Source organism: Acartia tonsa, chromosome 7 (genome assembly GCF_053477335.1).
Source record: "Acartia tonsa isolate MP-2025a chromosome 7, ASM5347733v1, whole genome shotgun sequence".
In the NCBI taxonomy this organism is placed as follows: Eukaryota; Metazoa; Arthropoda; class Copepoda; order Calanoida; family Acartiidae; genus Acartia; species Acartia tonsa.
In genome coordinates this window covers 2931386-2955748 of record NC_137266.1, presented here as the reverse complement: position 1 = coordinate 2955748, position 24363 = coordinate 2931386, and the positions used below count along the sequence as shown (strand labels likewise).

The 24363-nt window shown below is 30.0% G+C and overlaps 3 protein-coding genes across 5 annotated transcripts; 1 reads left to right on the top strand and 2 right to left on the bottom strand.

Moving 5' to 3' along the window:
- The first annotated feature begins 3489 nt into the window (after nucleotides 1-3489).
- LOC145324659 (uncharacterized) lies at nucleotides 3490-5775 on the top strand. The gene is made up of 7 exons (XM_080167250.1): nucleotides 3490-3549; nucleotides 4306-4335; nucleotides 4470-4587; nucleotides 4683-4772; nucleotides 4858-4971; nucleotides 5088-5204; nucleotides 5521-5775. The coding sequence occupies exons 1-7, from the start codon at nucleotides 3523-3525 to the stop codon at nucleotides 5691-5693; spliced, it is 669 nt and encodes a 222-aa protein (XP_080023376.1). The 5' UTR covers nucleotides 3490-3522; the 3' UTR covers nucleotides 5694-5775.
- A 2003-nt stretch (nucleotides 5776-7778) lies between these two features.
- Nucleotides 7779-18989, bottom strand: LOC145324658 (uncharacterized). 3 transcript variants are annotated; one of them, XM_080167247.1, is made up of 22 exons: nucleotides 18919-18972; nucleotides 18786-18815; nucleotides 18597-18660; nucleotides 18240-18329; nucleotides 17510-17902; nucleotides 17149-17283; nucleotides 16858-16989; nucleotides 16507-16638; nucleotides 15810-15944; nucleotides 15058-15189; nucleotides 14718-14849; nucleotides 14251-14385; nucleotides 11179-11310; nucleotides 10953-11087; nucleotides 10686-10817; nucleotides 10251-10382; nucleotides 9947-10084; nucleotides 9538-9669; nucleotides 9317-9451; nucleotides 9031-9162; nucleotides 8339-8473; nucleotides 7779-7928 (listed from the first exon to the last, which is right to left on the bottom strand). In XM_080167247.1, exons 5-22 carry the CDS (start codon nucleotides 17634-17636, stop codon nucleotides 7882-7884), a joined length of 2310 nt encoding a protein of 769 aa, XP_080023373.1. In that variant the 5' UTR covers nucleotides 17637-17902; nucleotides 18240-18329; nucleotides 18597-18660; nucleotides 18786-18815; nucleotides 18919-18972; the 3' UTR covers nucleotides 7779-7881. The 3 variants fall into 3 exon arrangements, with proteins under 3 accessions (XP_080023373.1, XP_080023374.1, XP_080023375.1); XM_080167248.1 differs by lacking the exons at nucleotides 16858-16989; nucleotides 17149-17283 and having other exon boundaries at nucleotides 16507-16640; nucleotides 17773-17902; nucleotides 18919-18989; XM_080167249.1 differs by lacking the exons at nucleotides 14718-14849; nucleotides 15058-15189; nucleotides 15810-15944; ... (2 more) ...; nucleotides 18786-18815; nucleotides 18919-18972 and having other exon boundaries at nucleotides 17510-17662.
- A 3251-nt stretch (nucleotides 18990-22240) lies between these two features.
- On the bottom strand, nucleotides 22241-23963 carry LOC145324055 (uncharacterized). The gene is made up of 5 exons (XM_080166682.1): nucleotides 23916-23963; nucleotides 23486-23515; nucleotides 23088-23154; nucleotides 22678-22767; nucleotides 22241-22508 (listed from the first exon to the last, which is right to left on the bottom strand). Exons 1-5 carry the CDS (start codon nucleotides 23940-23942, stop codon nucleotides 22342-22344), a joined length of 381 nt encoding a protein of 126 aa, XP_080022808.1. The 5' UTR covers nucleotides 23943-23963; the 3' UTR covers nucleotides 22241-22341.
- Nucleotides 23964-24363: the final 400 nt, after the last annotated feature.

Here is a 24363-nt window from a genome sequence, read left to right as displayed (position 1 = left end):
GAAACATTGGGCTGTTTATTACTATAGTCCTTAAAGTTTAATATATCGTTTTATAATTGTTGCTTCAACAACCTTGGGGGCTTTTTATTGAATTTTGATTGGTTGGTTCATATAATTGAGTGTTCAAACGTTTCAACAAAAATTGTAATCTACAGGAGGGTTACTTTGTGTATAGACATTGGGAATGTAATTTTACATCAATTTATCGGTCATTGTCTTATCCCTTTAGATCCTGTTTGTCATAAGACCTATTTTTCTTATTACTTTCGGCAGCATTTAAGTTATAAAACGGCATTTTGACAAGTTGGGTCAGTATTAACTTAATAGTAAATTGACAAAAAAATCAATAGAGCACTATATACATTTGTAGATAATAAATCATTTTCTTTACACTTTATGTTGACATTTTAGAGTGGTATCTATACTCATTGGTTGTAAAATACTCAACTTTTTGAGAAATAAAACTTATTTTGAATCTTATTTTGTATTCAAGATCTAACTTTTTGTATGATTTTGGAAAAAATAGACCTACCAAGGATTACTCATGCCAAGTTTCATAACGAAATTCGGATTCTAAGTGCCATTTGCGCATTGATTACGAGATGATTTTTAAAAGCGAAGCTACTCTATAATTCATTGTCCGTTCATAACGCTATTAAGATAATTTGATTTTCTCGGCTGCTATTTAAGATATAAAGCCGAAATTTGTTTTGAAGACTACATGTACCAATGAGTAACTAGTATATAATTTATTTGGATCATCGGTCTGTCAGTCATGCTCCAAAAAATAATGATTTATCTCATATTCTCCCTCTAACTTTATTTTTAACAACTGCTGTAAAACTGTATTATGTCGATTTTTCCATACTTTTTGTCAACCTTGTTTTTTATATGTTGATTTTTCGTCGTTTGATCAAAATTACCATTCAAGGTAGCTTCTTCTAAATTACATTTTTAGGTACTTAATTTTTGTATCAATTTAAAAATCTAAAAAGTAAGAGCCTTGCACTATTTCTTAGCACAATGTAGTTAAATAGTAGCTAGGCTACTAAAATATGAATTAACAATTGTTTTATTCGTATTTGCTTAATGATATTACAATATTATTTTGTCTTAAAACAAATTAGTTTTGTCAAAGCGACGCATATCTACAAAATGAATAAGAGTTGGTTTAGCTGAAATTTATTATGGTTAGGTTTGGTTAAACCAATGCTTTGCTTAGGCTACAGTAAGATTTAGCCCGTGTCTTGTGGATATTGATTGGTTCGTTTTTTCTGTGAGATCATTACTATTATCAATATCTATACTTATATAAAATTAACAGGATATCTATGAGTCTGCCTGTGGCGTCATCTGTCTGTGGGTAAGGCTGATTTTACATTTGCTTAACTCTTTGAATGTGATTATCCTTATTGTCCTTTAAGACAAGTGTAAAAATAATGCTTTATATTTTATTTTCATATAAATATTCATTATCTTTTATTTGCATTTTTTATGCAAAGTACAACAGTACAGTGTATAAAGTAATAAAAAAATCATTATTTTATTCAAATACTAAATAGATTAGAATTTCACCTTTAATTTTGATCTAACTATTTATCATCTTTACAACCTAACCTAACCTAACATAAACGACCAATTGCAATGGATGAAATACCTTTAACTTGCTTGGATTTGCATAAAATGGTACATCTGCAGGGATATTAGGGAATTGACAATGGACATGGACAATTACTGGATGAGTAATGTACCCCCGAATTATGATGAAATAAACTAGACTTTTGGTTATGAAAATTATTGGTGAAAAAGTTTGGACACTGATGTGTTGAACCACTAAATCAAGATTCAGTGTAAAACCCCAAGGTCAACTTTAGAACCTTTAAGGATCATTTTAATTTACCCCCTATCTTCCTGCAAATATCTTATTATGAGATTTAGATAAAAATAAGGATATGGGTAAGGAAGGGAGGGATCTGTAACCTTATAGAGATGATACGATTATACAAAATATTAATATATAATGGATATATTATTACTTGCATCTAACAACAGATTTTCATGTTTTCTAATAAAGTAAAACATTAAGCGGGCAAATTTAACGATTCCCACCTTCAAACCCAATTTACCCTAACCGCTCCCCTCCATCTGGATGAACGAAGTGAACAATGAATGACAGGGGAAATAGGAACCTAAATTGATTATAATTTTTCTCCTGTCATAATATCCACGTATACATTTTCACACATTATAACAATGCCCCTGAAAATATTATAATTATTACAGAATATTTTATAAAACTTTTTCAATTATTTTTCAATTTATTTTCATCAAATACAATTAACTTTTTTTGCCAATATTGAAACAGATGTGACACTAATAGAAGACAAAGATCTTAACAATTACAATAGAGAAGTTTAATGAATGAGAAACAAAGTATTATTTGAAAAATTAAATTAAAATGCTTTTCAATAGAATTCATTATAAGTGACCATTGATTGATTAGCCATAGTTTCTTAGGTTTTGGGCCTAAGTAGCCATGGAGTAGGCTGAGACACTTTTGTCTAGCCACTAGTTCTATCAAGCACCACGTTCAAGCACATTATGACTTGACACGCTGTCTCATGAGAGTTACTCATTATTACCTCACCCTCGCTGAGTATGGCAGGTGTCCCAAATTAAGTTACCGACGACCGCAGACTGCGGCGGCTGGCAGCTGCCAAGTACAGCTGCAGCCGCTGAAATTTATATTTTGATATTTCTAATGTAAAATTTACATAAAGATAAACATTTTCTGGAAAAAAAATTTTCTTCTAGCTTCAAAAATAAGAAAAATACAGCCGTTTTAAATTTTTAAGTAAAAAAAGACCTAAAAACAAAGGTTGTTAAATAAAAGGGTGAAGGAAGCGAAAATTGACTTAGACCTATACAAGGTCGGAAATTTATTATCAAACAGGGGACTTGCACAAAAAAATTTAGCCCTCTAGCTCTAATAGGAACTGAGATAATAAGGGGGGGCGTTGAACGCCCCCCCCCGACCGATTAAGGTGCGGCTAGGGGCCCGACTGTAAAGGGTTAAGGTTGTTTTTTTTTCAATTTACATTTAGTTAAGAATTTTACATGACTTTTTGAGAACACACACCTAACCACAATCAATTTATCTAGAATATTAATCTATTCCTGCAAATAAGATAGTTCAGGGATATAAAGGGATAAGACAAAGAACGATAAATTGATGCACATACCCAAAAATGATACGCTAAATAACCCCTTCACTAGATTACAATTAGTGGTTGAAACGTTTGAACACTCAACTAAATGATCCAAGCAATCAAATTAAAGTCCCAAAGGTTGTAAAGCTAACAAAAAGGAAAAAAAAAAACATTATTGTAAGACTTTGGGAACTAGTGAAATAAAAAGCCCCATGTCCCCTTCCTCTATGAAGATTGTTACACTTGTAAATCTTGTATAAATATTAAGAAAATAAATTATTGGAATCAGTATTGACTTTTGCATACAGTCATCATGAGGTCTTTTATTCTTCTGGCTTTGGTGAGAGGGTATTTTTTGTGGCAAAGTTTATCTTGAAGTGTTTTTAGTATATTACTATATTTTTTTTCTTTTTCTCTTTGTACATTTTTTTTCTGCTATACGATAAGCTGGTGTCTGTAGAAGCACTTGAGATAGAGGGAAGGTTAAACCAACAACAAATTTTGTTATGTTAGTCTCAACCCCTCCACCCTCCACACATTTTGCTTTAGTTTTAGAATAATAAAAATTATTTTTGAGGAGGTGCTGTTCTAGGGGCGATTTCTTTCAGGTGGTAATCCCCCCCCCCCCAAAAAAAATAGTTATAAATCTTCATAAGAATCTTCTTAAAAATTGTATTCTTTTAGTTACAAAGCTACTCTACAAGATTTAATAGAAATTGTCCCATGGAATATCAAATAGCAGATTTACATGACAAATTATTGAACTAATAGATAGATTCAAAAGTATTCATGCATATTTTAGATTTAAAAATTCTTATTTTCATTAATTTTTTAAGAGTTATTAATAGCATCATATTATAGACACCTTTCCACGTATAGTAAAATTGAAACTATTTGGGGGTTGGTAGTACACACTCCTCCCCCCCCCCCCCCCCAAATAGTTATAAACCTTCCTAAGACCTAAGACATCTTATTTGAATCATATAGGTTTGGAAAATAGCGAGATCCATCAGTACAGACACAGACAAAGTGTTACTTTACCATAAGTCTTGTTCAAGAATAAAATAAATCTACATTAACAAAAAATATTGTTTAGGTTCCTCTTGTAGCCAGCAAAGCTGCAGATGTAAGTAGAATTTCTTTCAAAACTAACTATAGAAACTAAAGAGTTATGTATTTACAATGAATTTCTTTTGTTCAGTTTCATTTTTGAAAATGTATTTATGAACAACAATAAGATAAATTATGAACTTTATTCAGAAGTCTCTTTGCACTGCTAATGATAGTCCAACTTGTGGAGAGAAAGAAAACTTCTGCTCAACTTACGATCCATTCACTGATTGTGTGAATGAATATTGCATGCCTGCAACTTATCCAGGTTGATATGTATTTAGTTTTTAAATTAAAGTTGTTAACTAAACCTTGAAAAATTCAAAATTATGCTGTACAATATAATTATCTTTTTTTACCTAGGCACTAATGGCACAGAATGCCCTGCTTACTGTCAAGAATCTTGTATGGAAGACCAAAGGTTGTGCCATGGACACCAAGATCCTATTTCAGGTAGATATCATAATCATGAAATATTTAACTATAGTGTGTATTCTCTAAACTTAGGATTTATTATATATATCAATTAATACCCTAGGTTGTTATGGACCTGACTTTTGCATACCTGCATTTGATGGTCATTGCTTTGCAACCTGCCCAGTTATGTGTAAAGATGATGAAATGCTCTGCCCTGGACTGTATGATCCTACAGGTAGATCTAAGTTAGAACCTTATGCTATACTTTTGAGTTGGTTATGCTCAAATGTGAAAAATTTCTTGATTTCCAAATTTACTTGAAATTCCATTAGATTTCTTACAATTTTCTAGGTTGTTCTGTTGGTGACTTTTGCATGCCACTGTTCGATGGACATTGTCCTGGAGTCTGTCCAGTTTCATGTAAAAGAGATGAAATGTTCTGTCCTGGACCATATGATCCTCTTACAGGTAGAAAAAGCACTTAACAATGTTAGAATTTACAATGCTTTCCCCCATATTAGGTATAGCCACATAATCATTTACTTCATAGATACACCTAATAAAAACTACACAATGATATTTAGTATATATACAACTATGATTTTATTATAAGCATCTGAGGAATGTAAATATCTGTACAGGAAACAATTTGTATTGCAAATAAATCTCATTTTTGAATTGGTAATGAAATAATGTTAATTATACCCAATTGTGGAATATTTCTTGATATAAATAAAAAGCTTAATTTTTAAATGAAATCCTACTAATTATGTAAATGTGATAGGATGTTCTGGGCCTGACACTTGCATACCTTATGAGAATGATGGCTGTTTTGTACACTGTCCAGTTCACTGTGGACCTGAGGAGACCCTGTGTCCAAGCGAGGTTGATGAAATGGGATGTCCACGTTTTCCTGATTACTGTGTCCCCATTGGCACTGATTGCCAACAACCTTAAATGTTTCAGATTCTGATGTAGATTTATGTCCGTCTTATCAATATAAACAAATTTTTCTTGCCAATAAATATGCAATTATCTACATATTTTTTGTATGACATAATCAAATTGACAATAATTTACAAAGAGAGATACATCATTCTAACAGGAAAAAAATTTGATCAAGCTTTTATAATTCAAACTAGAAGCCAGACAAAAAATTTTGATATAAAACAATCAAATAGATTTCAAATTCCATACTTATTGGTTCTTTTCTCTTCAATCTTTTATATGTATGAGAGCCCAATAATTAGAAATTTTAATAGATTTTTCCTACTTTTTGCTTTAGATAATAGAAAATAATTTCCACATTGAAGTGTTTCATGCTTAATATAATTATAATGAATATAATTCATACTATAGTCTGCTAATCAATCAATTCAAACATTGGTGTCATAATTCACTTTTCCAATAAACTATCACTTTTCTTCCACCCCCCCCCCCCCCCTCCACTTTTTGATTCCTTATTGTAAACTCTCTCTGGCTGCAAAACAATGATATTGGAAAATGACAAATGTCCTTTGAAAGCAAAGAAATTTTTGTGAATTAAACTTAATTATTATTTCATTAGTGGCTTCACTCATCAAAAATTAATGAAATGGAAAGGACGCAGACATCAGCACCTGCTTTTTTAGCTATTTTAATATACTAGCCGCAGGGGCTTTGCCCCAAGAGGTTTGATCACACTAATTTTTCTTATCTTAAATTTAAAAATAAAAAAAATTCGTCGAACCAACTATTTTAATTTTAGTTTTAAAAAGAAAAAAATCTTTGGGGGGGGGGCAGGTATTTTTCATTTTTTTTTGGGGGGGTGGGGGTGTCCCACCCACCTAAAAAATGGTTATAAAGTTTCCTGGGACCTAAGAGAAGCTACCCAATTAAGGAGAACCCGATTGGTTCAGTGGTTAGAGAGATCATTTGCTACAAACAGACAGACAGAAATTGTTCTATTTTGTATTATAGAGGATAAACCTTCCTATCACCATTGCAGAGCTGATAATTGATATTATATGTCTATTATAATATAGCTAATATTTGTACTTACTAAAATTAATTTCACATCTTTTATAAAATTCATTTTTAATATTTTGTTTTAGTTTATAATATAAGAGTGTGTTATATCAATAATCATATCAAGAACAAAAATGTATTACAAATATTTTAATATTTGAATGAAAATCTAAATGAAAACTGAAACAATGTAAATTAACTGGCAACCTCTACATATTCTTTCTTAAGTTACTATAAAGACCAATCAGAATAATTGATTCATATTAAGTCAATAAACATTTAACTGCTTAAAGTTGCAAAATATCTAGTTTATGATTTGTTAAATTTTCCAAATTTGCAATACTTTACTACTTTGTATGAACACTTTATATTTCGTGATTGTGACACTTGAAATCCAAATTGAAAACTGAAGATTGTGTGTTGAAAATACTTTATAATCAAAATATTATACAATATCTATTAATATTATAGTAGATTGTTATAATATTAATACTTGTTAAACCAAACATTGGCGAGGAGGAAAAAAGAGATATTTTTGTCAAGTATTTAGATGGTAGCGGGTTAAATGTTGCTCAGGGGATTTAGCTGCAAAATTTGTACTTTTCCCAAATATACAATCTTAACTACCAATCAATTATTTGTATTTTTATTACTTTCATGAAAAGATTGAATATTGTATGACATTGTTGTGTAGACAACAAAGGGTAACCCCCCTTTATTTAGAGGCCTCTAAGGGGAGTTTAGATTCAAAAACAAATTTTCTTTAAAGAAAAAGTAACAAAAATTTTGTGGAGATATTTTTTTTTTGGGGAGGGGGGCAACTTTCAGGGTTAATTTCTCTTGGGAGAGTAGTGATACCCTCCCCCAAAAATATTAAAGGAGAACTACAATGGTTCAGCGATTAGTGACAAACAAACAAACAAACATCTTGTTACTTTATTGTTAGGATATTTATAAAAGGTATCATTAATAATCATAGGAAATAATCTGTACCGTGCTCTCACTAGTCTACAAAGAAAAATAACAATTTTAGCATTTAAATTTGCTGTAATCAATATTTATTTGTTTTTAAAAACTTTGTCAATATTCATATTCTTAATCATCAATATACAAATAAATTATATCATATTGATAATCTTTAGCATTCATCTTTGTTTGATGTGCAGTAGTCCTGGTTGTAGCAACCTGTAAATTATTTAAAGATAAATAAAAACAACATAAAAAAATATATCAATGAATATTACCATGAATATAGTCTATGAGGATGGAATAAACAACATGATCTCTCAAATAATTCTTGCTGTCCATGACTATATGGTCAGTGGTCACGCGCTCTTGAAACAACCAACCCTTTGATTGCATGACCTTTTTCTGAAAGTCCTAACTGTGCATGGTAATGAGTTGCGCTGGTTTGGGCCAAGACATTACCCCTAATCTAACTATTTATGTTGCACACCTGACATAGGAAAATCTTTTAACTTCTTTGATTATGATGCAATGTTGGCCCGAGATTCGAACCTTTCACAATCCCAACAAGGAAGAGTTAGGAAGAGTAATATGATTTTAATACTGAAATATTATAGACTATGTAATACCTGTTACAGGGTCCATGCCACCAGAACACTGAATTTCATTCTCAGTACAAAACACAGGACAATTTGTGTAACATACTTCATTTAAATGACTCATATATGTAGCAGGGTAACAAGAGCTAAAACCCATCATACAACCTAATAAATATAAATTAAAAGGGACTATGCACGAACGAGAGCAAAAAATGTCATGCATATTCGGTTTCACCATGGTTTTATATAAAAAAATAATAAATTATAAAATATTAAATATTATCAAATGTTTTGTTGAGTTGAAACTATTTGTATACTGTAATGTACTTTTACAATTTACAGCAATTGATGATTTTTTACCATGTGGTTTTATTTGTCTTTTGAACTTAATACTACATTTGATGATTTTGCGCCAAAAAATACTTAGCATTAAAAACTCTTTTTGTTCAAAACCGTGGTGAAATTTATTTTTTACTCCATATTTAGCATAAACCAAGTATATTCACTAAGTTTCAATGCTTGATTGTTATTAAATAACTTGCTCTTGTTTGTGCATAGTCCCCTTTAATTGGGTGTTATTAAATTTTAACACTTAACGATAGAAAATTTTGATTATACTTTATCTTTTTTATCAAACCCAAGCATTTCCTTAATGTACCTTTTTATGATGTTTTCTCGTTCAACAAAGTAACAGTAAAAACAATTAATAAAATAAAGTATACCTGAAGAAGGGTTAGTAGCAGCAGGACAGTAAATCTCATTCAATCCACAGCTAATAGGGCAATTATTCAAACATTCATTATCTTCAAAACCTGTGTAGTTCTTAGGAATACACATGTCAGGATTAAAACAACCTTAAACAATTAGTTTTAAGGAAATTAAAAAGATAACAAAACTTAAAGGAGAAATTTTAAAAAATATATATCTCTTTTTGAATCTGTAAGACAAATTGTTAATTTAAAAGTTTTTTTTCCTCAGCATTGTGGATTTGTAATAACGTATTATTACCTGTGTGAGGATCCACATCTCCTGAACATTTCATCTCATTCATTCCACAGGTAACAGGACAGTTTGAGTAACATTCTTGATACTGTTTGCCAATATATTTTGCCGGAAGACAGGTATCCAATGCAACTTTACAACCTTTAGGTGATATAGTAGTTAGTAAATAAATCTATGAAATAATTGTAGGATAATTATCCTCTTTTTTTAGATATGATTTGTGTTACCTATTATTGGATGAATAGGAGCAGGACAAACAATTTCATCTACAGCACAACTTACAGGACAATTATTTGGGCATGTATTGTTTCCATAACCAGGATACTCAGAAGGAATACAAATATCTTGATGATAGCAACCTATTATCAAAGAATTTACAAATGTTATTGATTAAAGCAAATCAAAATGTAATAGATCCTTTGATACTTTTTGGAGAAGAAGACCTACATAAATCAGGGAGATATTATTTTGTAGAAATACACGGACTAACAAATATAAAGCTGATTTTCAATTAGATGAAGAAAAATATATTATTTTGAGGATTTACCTAAAAATGTATATTGAAAAGAAAAGGACAATCACTTTATGTACTACAAGTAGTGCAAATTAAAGTTAATTGAGATTCAATATGATCACCTGTATAATGATCTACACCCCCAAAACATTGCATTTCATTCATACCACAGGTTACAGGACAGTTTGTGTAACAATCTTGACATTCATTGACACCTTGGTATTTGGCAGGAAGACAGGTATCATGTCCAATAATACAGCCTTAGAAAGATAACATAATAATTTTCTTTAAAATCCAACATTATGGCTTTTAACAGGTGTAAATTTCATTTTTATTGTGTGATATTTATTTGATTAAACTTTTCATACAGATTTAAACTTATGACATTATAAGTAGGATGGTTAACTAAAAAAAACTCTTAATAACCTGTTTGATGATCAATAGGAGCAGGGCATAAAACCTCATCTATACCACAGTTTACTGGGCAATAAGACGGGCATGTATTGTTTCCATAACCTGGGTAGTTGACAGGAATGCATACATCCTGATTCTGGCAACCTATCATGAAAATTTTTAAAAAATATTATTGATAAAAATAGATAGGACAAGACTATTGCTTAATTTAACCGAAATACCATTGATAAATGAAAAATGTTATTCATACCAATAGATTCATCATTAGTTTTTGGATATATAAGAATCATTCGTGTGCTCTGTATAGTTTAAGAGCTACATGATAAAATGGTCCAACTGACTTAAAATTTTCTTACATTTTTCAACTAAGTTCCTAAACTACAAATAGCACAAATAATATGCATATATTTCCTTAAACTAGAGATTTAAACATATGTTATTGATCACCTGTATAATGATCTACACCCCCAGAACATTGCATTTCATTTATACCACAGGTTACAGGACAGTTTGAGAAACAGTCTTGATCTTCATTAACCTTGTAGTTCCGAGGAATACAAGAATCAGGGTATGGACAACCTATGAATCAAGTTTCATTCATTTTAGTAAAAATCATAAAATCAAATAGAATATATGTTACCAAAAAACCTTTCATAAAAGTCTACAAATTCATTTATTTATCCAAACCAAAAGTATGAGAATATGTTAAAGTGCCTGTATGAGGATCAGTTCCACCAGAGCACAGGACCTCATTCTCAGAACAGAATACAGGACAATTTTGATAGCATTCATTATCCAACCAATTCATATATTTTGCAGGTAAACAGGAGTCATGCCCCATATTACAACCTATAAATAGATAATAATGTCTTATTCAGAAGTACATGATATTATTATAATCATTTTCACAATAATAAGCCTTTACTTTTTAACCAAATACCTGTATCAGGATTAATATTAGCAGAACAATGAATCTCATCTAAACCACAGGTAATTGGACAGTTAGTAAAACATTCATTATTTCCATAGCCTGTGTAATTATGAGGAATACATGTGTCAGGATTCATACAACCTAAAAAGTAACTTTAGATAATTTTAAGCAATAAAGATCTGGAAAAAAAGTATTTTCAAACGTTTCCAAAGAAATCATAAATCTAACTTAGGAAACAGCTACACTCAACAAAAATCTAAAGAATCAGAATACATATATATCCTAGAGAGTAAGTTTTGATAATAGAAAAAGTAAAAAGAATCAAGTAAGATATTATGCTTGAAGTCAGTTATTGCTATTTAGTTGTCTCTTAAAAGAATGAGTGAGGTTGAATCAGAGTAAGATGATTTTCTCAAACACTGTTACAAGCAGTAATAAAAATTACCCTGGAAATTTCTGCAACCAATAAAAACCTTCAGCTATAAGTCTTAAAGTAATTTTGAAAGATTTTTATAAAGGGCATAAAAATATACTCTCTTCACCTGTAGAATCATACTGAAGAGTTAAAAATAAGAATAATAAACCACATCAATTTTCAAATTTTTTGAAATCAACCCATTTGGCTCAATATTTAAAGTGATCGCGAATTTAATTTTTCAAAATGCATTTTCGTTTACCTTTTCGTATTTTTAAAGTAATTTTCAAAGTATAATGCCTTAAAAGTTCAACTAAGTTAGAAAAAAATCAGTTTAAAATGCAAAGAGTATTTCCACATGAAAATAATGTTAAAATCTGTGCAAGAATTAAATTATGAAATAATAAGCTATTTCTTCGCTCACAGATAAAAACAAAAAAAAAAATACTTAGGAAATATTTTTATAATACATCTCTAATAATATTTGTCTTCGAACTTTCTTTAAAATGTAATGAAAAAGTTTGGTTTATTTTATAAAATTATTGACCGAATTACGGTATGCTTGAGCTGGTATAAAGACAATAGAAAAAGTGTTTAATTCTATAGAAAGAATGATATTTAAGAATTAAATTGTTTAAAAAGTAAAAATGTATTATATTTGCTATATACTTCAGCAAAAAATTCAATCATTTTATTAAAGTTTTTCAAAGTTTGTTCCAATGAAAAGTTATTGTAATTTGTCACACACACACACACACACACACACGCACACACACACACATACCTTACCTATCTTGCCACACACACACACACACACACTATCGTAGTATAAAACACACACACTTAACGCACCACCCACGAACCCACTTGCTACATAAATAACCAGGGAATTAGAGGCATAAGACAATGGCCGATAAATTAATGGATATTTGTGTTACCTATTATTGGATCAATAGGAGCAGGACAAACAATTTCATCTTCAGCACAACTTACAGGACAATTATTTGGGCATGTATTGTTTCCATAACCAGGATACTCAGGTACCCATTTTGTAAACAACATTTGGTGGTTTAAACATTTGGACACTCAAAGTAATAAACCAACCAATTAAAATTCTATGAAAGTCCCCAAAGTTAATTAGCCAACTAACAAAATGTCATTAACTTTGGGAACTAATGTAATAAAAAGCCAAATATCCATTTCCTCCCTGCATACAATTACGTACAGAAGGGTTGTACAGAAGGGTAGTTTTAAATGAAAAGATTTAACAATATCCTAATTTATAAAGTTGTAAGCTTTTTTTATCTGTAGAGAAGGGACCGCTGAAACGATATGGTTCACTTTTACAGTGAAGCTTCTCATAGTTTTTGGGAAAGGTTTTAGGCTATTTTATTTTTATTAAAAAAGTCGTTTGTTGGTTTTAAGCTATTTTTCTGCCCTTTTATAGAAAAATATAAATTTATATTTGGTTTCTTTTTATACATTAAATAATATTTATTTAACAACTAACCCCCCAGGTAAAAATCTGAATGTGTGAGAAAGAAAAACAGAGAGAGAGGGAGAGAGAGAGAGAGAGAGAGAGAGAGAGAGAGAGAGAGAGAGAGAGAGAGAGAGAGAGAGAGAGAGAGAGGGTTATACTCAACAAATGCCTATCTTAGAAAACGCTTATAATAAAAACTTTGGTTCATGGAAAGGATACAAATACAACAAAACCTGCAAACTTGTTTCCTTTCCATGACCTAAAACTTATAAATTATTTTGTGTTTTAAAGCTTATTTTGAATATCTACTATAAGTAGCCCTCTTTCTGTTTAAGTTAATAAATTATATTTAAGTAATACACACATCCTAAATATAAATTGTTAAAATAATGTAACAGGATGTCTGTATGTTTGTCTGTTCTAAAGGATCTTGCTAACAGCTGAACCAGTATGGTTCTCCTTTACAGGGTAGCTCGTCATAAGTTCTTGAAATGTTTATAACTATTTTGGAGGAGAATACCACCCTCCAAAACGATTTATACATTATACATTAAAAATTTTAATTTTTAAAATTTAAATTTTTTATGGAAGTTTGAAGCTTTTTTAGCAAGTAGTAATTATTGAGATAGGATGAGGATGCTATGTTACAATCGACAACTATAAATCAGCTGACCTTATATCCATATTTGGTAATATCTTTTTGATTATCCGTAAAAATCGTTTAATCTCCCCGTAAAAAGAAATTATAAACCTTTTTGGTTAGTTTGATATGTATGTAACAAAAGAATTTATTCTACTCTAAATTTGCAAGTAAACCTTAACAAAAAGATTGTTATTTGTCGATTTTGATAGGTTTTAAGATATGTATAATAAAACACAAAATACATCAATGTTTTCAAGGGAATAAATTCGTTTTTTTAAAGTTTGATTTATTTTAAAATGGGAAGTAATTAAGACTTAATTCTCAAAATAGTACTCTTAAAAAACATTAATCAGTGACATATATCAACTTTTTCCCAGCTTCGTGAACACTTTAAGTGTCATTCCTATTTGGGTAAATTTTTCTTAGCTTTTAGAGCGTTTGCTTATGATATATTTGTTTTTAAAGGTTTGATAACCAGATCAGATTTAATTACTTCTTAATCCCTGTTATTAACTTCTAGCCAGTGCTAAACTAAACAAAAACCTGTATAAGGATCTACACCCCCAGGACATTGCATCTGATTCTCAGCACAGAAGACAGGACAATTTGTGTAACATTCATTGTTCATGTGACTCATATATTTTTCAGGTTGGCAGGTCTCGTACCCCATACTACAACCTATAAGAGATAAATAATATCTACAAACTTGCCTTATTTAAAATTAATTTTCTAACTGGAAAGTAATCTCACAATTCAGCAATATCATTATTATAATTCATATTATTTCTTAGCACTTTGATAGCCTTTCATTTGTTGTGATTGAATGATAGCCTCCTTATTTTGTCGAAAGGATTTTATGTTTAGTCACAGAAGATTTTGAGAGATTTTAATTATGAAAATGGGTGTTTTCATTGTAAAAATGTATTTAGTTACTGGCATTTAAAATTTGTGCTTAAAATAAGATAAAACCCTTTTTGAGAAAATATGAATAAAAAGAACCAGAATGATACCTGTATAAGGATTAACAGCAGCAGGACAATGAATCTCGTTCAACCCACAGTTGATTGGGCAATTATTGAAACATTGATTGTCTGCATAGCCTGTGTAGTTATAAGGAATACACATGTCAGGGTTCAAACAACCTAAAATGTATGTTTGGGTGATTTAAAAAAAAAAAAAAAAAAAAAAATTACACATTTTGAAATCTGACTTAGAAAGTGGCTTCAACAGATAAGAGATTGTTATTGGTAATAAGACAATTTATCAGGATATGAATTACTAATGTATATCTGTTGAATTGTTCCTGTAGAAATTTGTAACATTTTAGGCCATACTGGAATATATAATTACCTGTTGTTGGATCTGTTCCCCCAGAACATGGCATATCATTTATACCACAATTAACAGGACAATTGGAGAAACATTCATTATCTCCATAGCCTGTGTAGTTATGAGGAATACAAGAATCAGGATTCATACATCCTAGAGAGTAAGTTATGATAATTTCAAAATTATGATAAAGGGAAAGAAATCACAGAGAGTGTAGATATAGATGATCTAACCCATGATCATAGCTAAACATGTAGCTCATCCACTCATTGAAGGGGAGGTGATGGGCATAGACCACCGAGGGGGGGGGTAAAGGGGTGAAAACCCCCCTACTCAAATGTATTTTGGGGTGCCGCAGCTCCAAAATTTTGGAATTTTAAATTTTAACCCCCCCCCCCCCCTCCAAATGAAAAAGCTTCCCTCTATGATATAAAGATTACTCCCCCCCCCAAAAAAAATGAAAAAGCTTTGGCGCCCCTGGTGATGGATTTGAATGTTGGCCCTAAATTATGTCATAACTACAGATGTAAAAATTGGTTCTTACTTCTACTATGTCAGGTGTGCATTATAAATAGGTAGAGTAGGGTATTTAGAAAGTATGTAAATGCATTTAATCTACTACAGTTATATAGTTATACAGAACCATAAGCTCCCACACTTTTACAAAAAAAAAAGTCAGAAATCCCACTTGAAAAGTGACTGCAACTAATACAAACATTAAACAAAAGTGTAACAATTTATTGCTACAGAGCTAAACTAAAATAAAATATTACCTGTATGTGGATCTACACCACCAGGACATTGTATTTCATTCTCAGGGCAGAAAACAGGACAAGTAGAGGGACATTCGTTATTCAAGTGACCCATGTATGTTGAAGGATAACAGGAGTCATACCCCATACTACAACCTATAAAATAGATTTCAAAAAGCTAATCTATTTCTACAAACTTACTTTGGTTTATAGAGAGAAGATGTAATTTGTAAGGTTAATATTTTCTATAATGAGCAATCCAGCAATAAAAGCACCACATAGTTTTGGTGTGCTGGAAGATGAATAGTAATTTGTGAACAAAAGCTTTTAAATATACTAGCAGCTACGCCCCTAGAGGCCTCTAGGGGCACTTGAGGAGGAGAGAGTCGAATTTAGTAATTCAATTTCTTATTTTAGATTTTAAAAGAAAAAGTAAAAAAAAATTACGTTTGATGTTTGTTTTTCGTTGAACTCTCTTTCTAAAATTGAGAAATTTAAAAAAAATTTAATTTCTCTAGGGAGGGTGGTGTTACCCTCCCCCAAAATAGTTATAAACCTTCCAGGGACATATGAGAATCTACCCTGTTAAGGAGAACCCGATCGGTTCAGTGGTTAGCGAGATCAGACAGACAGACAAACAAACAGACAGACATCGTTCTACTTTGTATTATAGATAAGCATAAATAGAATTGGACAATTTAATAAACCAAATTGACACCTGTATAAGGATTAACAGCAGCAGGACAATGAATCTCATCCAACCCACAGTTGATAGGACAATTATTGAAACATTGATTGTCTGAATAGCCTGTGTAATTATAAGGAATACACATGTCAGGATTCATACAACCTAAAACGTATGCTTTGGTGAACAAAAAAACTAGGAGAACAATCCCCTTACACATTTCCTAATAGATTATGAAGCTGACTTAGAAAGTGGCTTCAACAGATAAGAGATTGTTATTGGTAATAAGACAATTTATCAAGGCATGAATTACTAATGTATATCTGTTGAATTGTTCCTGTAGAAATTTGTAACATTTTAGGCCATACTGGAATATATAATTACCTGTACTTGGATCTGTTCCTCCTGAACATAGCATATCATTTATACCACAATTAACAGGACAATTGGAGTAACATTCATTATCTCCATAGCCTGTGTAGTTACAAGGAATACAAGAATCTGGATTCATACATCCTAGAGAGAAAGTTATGATAATTTCAAATAATATTATAGAGAAAAGAATCACAGGAAGAGTAGATATGTAAAATCTAGATGGATAGTCATGCCCCACAAACCATCAACAAAATGTATAATAATAAATTGATAACGAGCTAAACTAAAATAGATTATTACCTGTATAAGGATCTACACTCCCAGGACATTGTATTTCATTTTCAGTGCAGAAAACTGGACAATTTGAGTGACATTCATTATTCATGTGACTCATATATTTTGCAGGTTGACAGGTGTCATACCCCATACTACAACCTGTAAAGTAGATTTTGCAAGATAATCAATTTCTTTAAACTTGTCTCATTTTCAAGTGATATGATATCACTGTTGAAGATTGTAAGTTTATTGAGCTATAATCAGCATTTCTGAAAAGCATTACAAAATAGTTCTGATTATGCTGGAAGGTGAGTTGGATGTAAACAACACTTTTTTAACAAAACAAAACACCAAAAAAATTCAAAATTTGAAACTAAAATAAAACCTGTAGAAGGATTGAATGCAGCATGACAATGAATCTCATCCAACCCACAGTTGATAGGGCAAGCATTAAAACATTGATTATCTCCATAGCCTGTGTAGTTAAAAGGAATACACATGTCAAGATTCATACAACCTAAAAGTGTGTGTCTGTGATTGTCTATGAAAACAAAAATAAAATGATAAGATATAAATAAAAGTTATTAGTTATTCAGACAATTACATATCCAACTAATAATAATAGAAATTTATACTCAATAATTTCCTGTATTATGGTCCACACCCCCTGAACATTGTATTTCATGTATACCACAGAGAGGAGGGCAGTTTGTGTAACATTCTGTATTTTCATTTCCAATGTATTTAGCAGGAAGGCACATATTTTGATTCTGACAACCTGTTAAGTATAATGTTTTAACAATATTTAGTTTGGGCCTAGATTTTATTTATAATAAGAATTGTTGTATTAAAATATTGTTGAACAAGACTTAGTAGTTGTATATATTTAGAAATCATGATTGCCTAATAAACATTAGAATTATCAATTTTGTATACATCAAAATTTTCTCATAAATTATGGTAGTATATTTGATCCTTTTGACATTTCAGGAATTTTACAAAAATGAAATTTATGTGCCTATCTTTTAAATGAGAAATTGGTCCTGGGACTTAAAAATAATGCTTGAAAAATGAATGGAAAAATGTAATGAATAATTGATAAAACCAACTATTACCTGTATAAGAATCAATAGAACCAGAACACAGAATCTCATTCTCAGCACAGAAAACAGGACAGTTTGTGTGACATTCATTATTAGAGTAACCTAGGTTAAAATATACTATAAAATCAAATAAACCTTTACCTTTGTACAGAAAGGACTATAGAAGATTTATGTAACTATTTGAAATATATTCCTAATTTTGAGCTGCGTTTTTTTTTGTTGTTAGTCTCTTTTTAACTTTAGTGCCGTGTATTGTTCTATAAGTTTATACATATTATCATTAAGAGGCAGTTGGCAAAATAAAAAGACATGTTAACCTCAATCAAAATTTGGCGCTGTGGATTGTGATTATTTGTTAATCTTACAAACCTTCATAAATTTTTGGTAAGCAGGTTTCACCACAGTTAATTTGGTCTGTATCACACACTATGCTCTAGAACAAGAAAAAGGAAGTGAATCATAGAATATATCAAGAAAGAGAAATGTGTACAATCAAGATTTTGCTTCAGATATTTTTAACAAAAATTATAATAACCACAAATTAGTAAATTTACTTACATTTGCAGCATGGCAAGCTTCAAAGGGCACCTTAAAGAATATTGACTTTTTAAATACAAAGATCACTAAGATACAAAAATATATATTACTATTTCTTGAATTAGGAATCAAAAAAAAAACTCTGCATAATTACCAAGCCCAGAAGAAAAAGAATCCACATGAATGATTGTCAGAATTATAATATTAAAACTGACTTAGTTTATCTAATATCATAGCATTATTAATACCATTTTAGATCACAGATGTTAGTATTTATGTATAAATATTTACTTATATCTTACACAGAAATATAGTCATAGGATAATTTATTTCTTTTCAATAATTTTTTTGTTCTATTTCTTAACAAATGATAATTCTATCACTGATATAAAATATCAAATATCATCACCATTATTCTGATTTAGTTAATTAATTTTAAAGTATGGTGAGCAAGCATGAATATGAAGATACTTAAAAATATATTATTAACAATTGTATATACCTTGCATCTTTGAATATTGTATCAATATCTATATGTTTGCATATTAGAAAGTAAAAAATAAAGATTTTATTTCTACATTACCACTAAATAATTTCTTAAACTGTATATATATTGCATAATAAATATAGCAATAGTATTTGAACTGTTTTCATTAGTTCATGTAAAACTTGGATTAATTTACATTTATGGAAAATTTATTCTCATATTCATTCTAAAAAGATTAATATCTGGTGGATTAGAACCGGTTCCCATCTATATGAAAAACTATGTCAAGCAGCAAATTATACCCAGTTTCCTTATAAATGTAAAAATGTACAATCATAAGATTAAAACCAGTTTTAATCTTATAATTGTACATTTTGTATCTGCAGAAAGCTGTTTTCAATACGATGCGATAAATAACTATTATAAAATTAGTTTTTTTGCTAAAGTATTTAAACTCCCTAAAAAATGTTTCTTTTGTACATTACTTTTTAGGTGTTTCTATATTTTTGTTATACCTTGGAATAATAATATAGAACTTGTAACTGTAGCTTACAATTCCCTTCTGAACTGGTAACTAAGACTTTCTGCCAATTGTAAAGAGTTTGGAAGAAATTCAGTATATGTATATAACTTCACAATCACCTTATGATTATCAATTTTGAAAGCAAAAGATATGTGAGATTGCCTCTCACATTGTTTCATGCTCTTTATAGAACATGCTCTGTTAAAACAATGTAATTTCTCTTTAAGATAAACTTATATTTAAAAATATTCTAAAATTTTAATGTTTTCAGATGTCTTTAAAGAAACACTTGTTTCTAATGAAAAAAAATCTATTTCTTTAAATATACAAATAAGAAGGACACAGACACAATATTTATTTACAAGAATATTATCTTACAGGCAACATAACTCTGTTAATTTTTGTTTCAATTTCATTTTCAGACTTTCCTTGTGACCTAAAAGTTATGTGCTTAAATATGACTTTAACTAGCTATAATTCTATAATCTGACAAAAAAAGTGCTAACAATGTGTAAACTTGTTGTAAATTGCTTTATAATCTAAAGGATATTATGAATAGAAATAAAGAAAAGCTTTGCTCCTTAAGATATTATAAACATTTGATTCTTTGACGTAAATTTATGAGAGCAAAATTTTACTTAATAATAATGACTTTTAAAAAGTTAAAGAAGAAATACTTATATGAATTACTTAAGATAAATAGTGTTAAAAACGTGTTCCTTTTTAAAATTGATATTATTCAATCATATTAATTGAAGAAAAGTGCTTCATATTTAATTGGAATCGTCCTTAGCTCTTCTTTTTGGAAATATCAATATCATTAATGTGCAGTTAGTGGTTTGAGGGATGCATTAAGGTTATATTTCCATTGAAATCAAAAACATTGGTAATGTTAAATCTTTGAACAAAATTTAAAATATCTTTTAATCTATTGTCAATTTTAGTTCAAACATTTTTTTCATTAGGAAATATTGGATTTTAACATAATCCAAGATGGTGTCAATACATGTAAAATAACATTTTCAAACTAAAAATAAAATCTTGAATATCTTTTCAATATTGGCTATGCATGTGGCTGCTTTTTTTACCCCTGGGTTTAATATTTTCAATGGTTTTTGTTAGTAGTGGAAATACTAAATTATATTATACTTTATAAAAAAAATTCTAATCTTATTTTATATAGCTTTTATGACATTGTTTTTAGACTTAAAGTAAAAAATATTCTACAGCAATACGGACAATTTTGGAACAACCAAAAAACATCACTTCATATATGGTGGGTCCGAGCTTGCAACATATTATTAAAGACACCAAAATTTCATGGTTGAGCTATGAGACTTAGACACAGAGAATCCAATAAAAAAAGATAGTTTAATTAATATCTAAAAGTAGATATTAACTCTTATGTTTATCAAACCTTATTGGTCGTGGAGGGGGTGGGGGGGGTGTTTTTGGGACTGAAACAAAGCAATTTATATTAAAAATTTCCTCGAGTAGTACATCCTCATGTGAAATACAGGTGTTCAAGTCAATTTCAGGTTCCAGGTATCATTCTGCAGGTTTTAATCCTCCAGATCTCCAGAAATCTTTAATAGGCTCATGTAACCGCAATTTTTTACTTAGATACTTCAAGTCTTAAGGAAGCAAAATTTGAATTTCACATGCGCTCTAGCTCTAATAGGAGCTGAGATAATAGGGGGGGGGGGGGGGTAACATTGATATTATAATGATATTAAGAAGCGATTGTTAGGGGTTGATATAGTGCAAAAAGTTAAAGTTAACTACATAAATTTTCAATTTCTAGCTCCAACTGCAACTGGGATATCCTTGAGTAGTAAATTTGAAACTTTTATTTTTTTTTCATCAAATAATAGTTGATGTAAAATTTTATAGTAAACAATAACAACTTTCAGATGACATTAAAATTAATTTAATTTTCTTAAAATCTTTTGACACTTTTACTTAAAATTTTACAAATCTTGTTTTTTTGTTGTAAGTCTTCTGAGAACAATTAGAAGAAAAAAGTGAACATTTCTTATCTTGCATTTGTTGTTTTCTTGTAATTTATTTTACAATTCTTGTAAAATGGATTTATATTTAACTTGGTTGTACTTTTAGATTTTTGTACAGTTCTATACTATAAAATCTAATGGTTATTCTGGCTTTCAGTTATTCAATATCTATTATCATTAATTTTTTATTATTAAACTATTCACTACTAATTTGTAATTCATCTATGATATGCCAGGAATGAGGTCTATCCAACGAGCGAAATGAATTTAAAATAATATTTGGTGGGCAGATAGAAAGGTCATCAATTCTACTAAGTATTGCCCCCAATAGCTTATAATCATGTATAAGTTTCGTGATTTTTTTACAAGTTAATTTTGTTGTTTTTTTAGCTGATAATATGCATTAAAATTGATACGCTAAAACAAGATTGAACAGTAAATAAAATGCAGTAAATGTGAAATTCATATTTATTCAAAAGTGCATAAATGTGCAGTAAATGAGAAATTCATATTTATTCGAAAGCCATATTTTGGATTAATAATTATTTAAAATGTTCAGCATTCAGTTCCAACAGGAACACAATGTCCAGGGTCCATAGCACAACCAGATGTTTCATCAATCTTGCCGGGGCACATAGTCTCCTCAGGTCCACAGGTTATTGGACAGAAACTAGTACACATTCCAGCACTTCCAGGTATGCAAGTATCAGGATTCATACATCCTGAAGTAGTTATTACTTATTTAATGTTGCAAAAGTACAATCAAAGTCCTTAGAATTGAGAGTAAACACAGGTTTTCTACCATAAAAATCTGAACTTTGGGGTGTTAGATCTCCTAATATGATCTAATTGTTATTAAATCAATACAGATGATAGTGAGAGTTTAATTACCTGTTACAGGATCTTGAACTCCAGGACAGTGCATTTCTCCTTCATTGCAGGTTACTGGACAAGAAGCGAAACATTTAGAGCCATTATTGCCTAGTTCAAATAGAGATAATCTATAGAGAGAATCATTTCATCAGCCAATAGGAACAACAATCCTGCCATAAAGCTTTTTTTGGGTAAATTACTTAATGTACTTTTTTTTTCCTTGTATAATGTGAAGCAAATGATAAAACAAATAATAAATAATCTATGAAAAGCCAATTTCTTAGGATTAAATTAGCTTGTATTACTTGAATGGATTAATATTAAAATTCTAAAATGTTAAGTAATCTGCTAAACTCAATAAATCTATTGATTTGTACAAATGAAACAAAAAAAAACATGATTATTGATTAAGTAATTGATAATCAAACCTTCATAAAACATGGGGAAGCAACTATTCTCTCCACAATCAAGTTCATTTGGATTGCAAGGACTTCTCTATATAAAAAAAATGTTGCTCTTACTAAAACCTCTTTTAAAACTTAAACCCTTTCAATAATTTTTAATTTTTGAAAATCCTAACTGTTTGGGGCTCTTCTAACCACTACATAACCTAATCTTCAATTTGTTTTCATTCTTTAAAAAGTTAATTTTTGTTCCATTAGGGATATGAGAGACATTGCTAATAGTTTACTTCTATTATCAAGTATCATATATAACAAAAGATTATTATAAATTTTTTTCATAAATATAACTCATTATTTGACTATGACTATAACTTTATTATGAAGCTTAACTATGCTGTTATAGTACTATGAAATATACTTACATTTGCAGCTTTGCTTGCAATCAAGGGAACCTGAACAACAAGAATAACAACTTAATCGCATTATATAACATAGTAGGTTTTTGTTGTCTGTAACTCAGATTTTGATAACTACTAAATTAATTGTGTTCTACATTTAAAGGAAGCTTAATATTGGTCCCGGGTTTGTTCAGCCTATTTCTATTTTCCATTTAAGTTTTGGAAGGGCTTTAGGCTATTTTTCTGCCCTTCCCCAACTCTTAGAGTATAAATCCCTTAGAGGATAGTGGTGCACCCACTATATTTATCTGTGAATTCCTTATCTGGAAGCTTTGACTTGAAGTGATATAAAATGATAATACAATTTGTGACAGATTTCAATTTGAATAATAAAAGTTTACAAATAATAATACAACTTTAAGAATAATAGTGCAATGTAAAAAAATACTCTTACCAAACATACAAGGAGAAAAAACCTCATGATGATTTGCTTTGTATTCTCAATACTGATTGTAAGTAATTATCTGATCATTATTTATACCCAATTCACAGATGTTATGATATTCAATGATTAGAAAAAAGACAAATATATTTATCTCCACATTATAATTATTCACTGCTCCACTTATCAATCCTATCCCATTTTTTTTTGTAATAAGCTTTTTTTGTCTGTAGCAAATGATATTGATAACTGCCAAACCTATAAGGTTCTTTTTTACAGGTAGAATTTTTTAAGGACCATGGAAGATTTGTAACTATTTTTGGGGAGGGCATCTCCACCCACCGAAGAGAAATCACCCCTAGAAAAAAATACCCCAGAAACTTTTTTTATTTACTTTTACTTTTTACCATAAAATAAAAAGGTGGTGGTGAAGTCGACAACCCCCCCCCCCCCTAAAGAA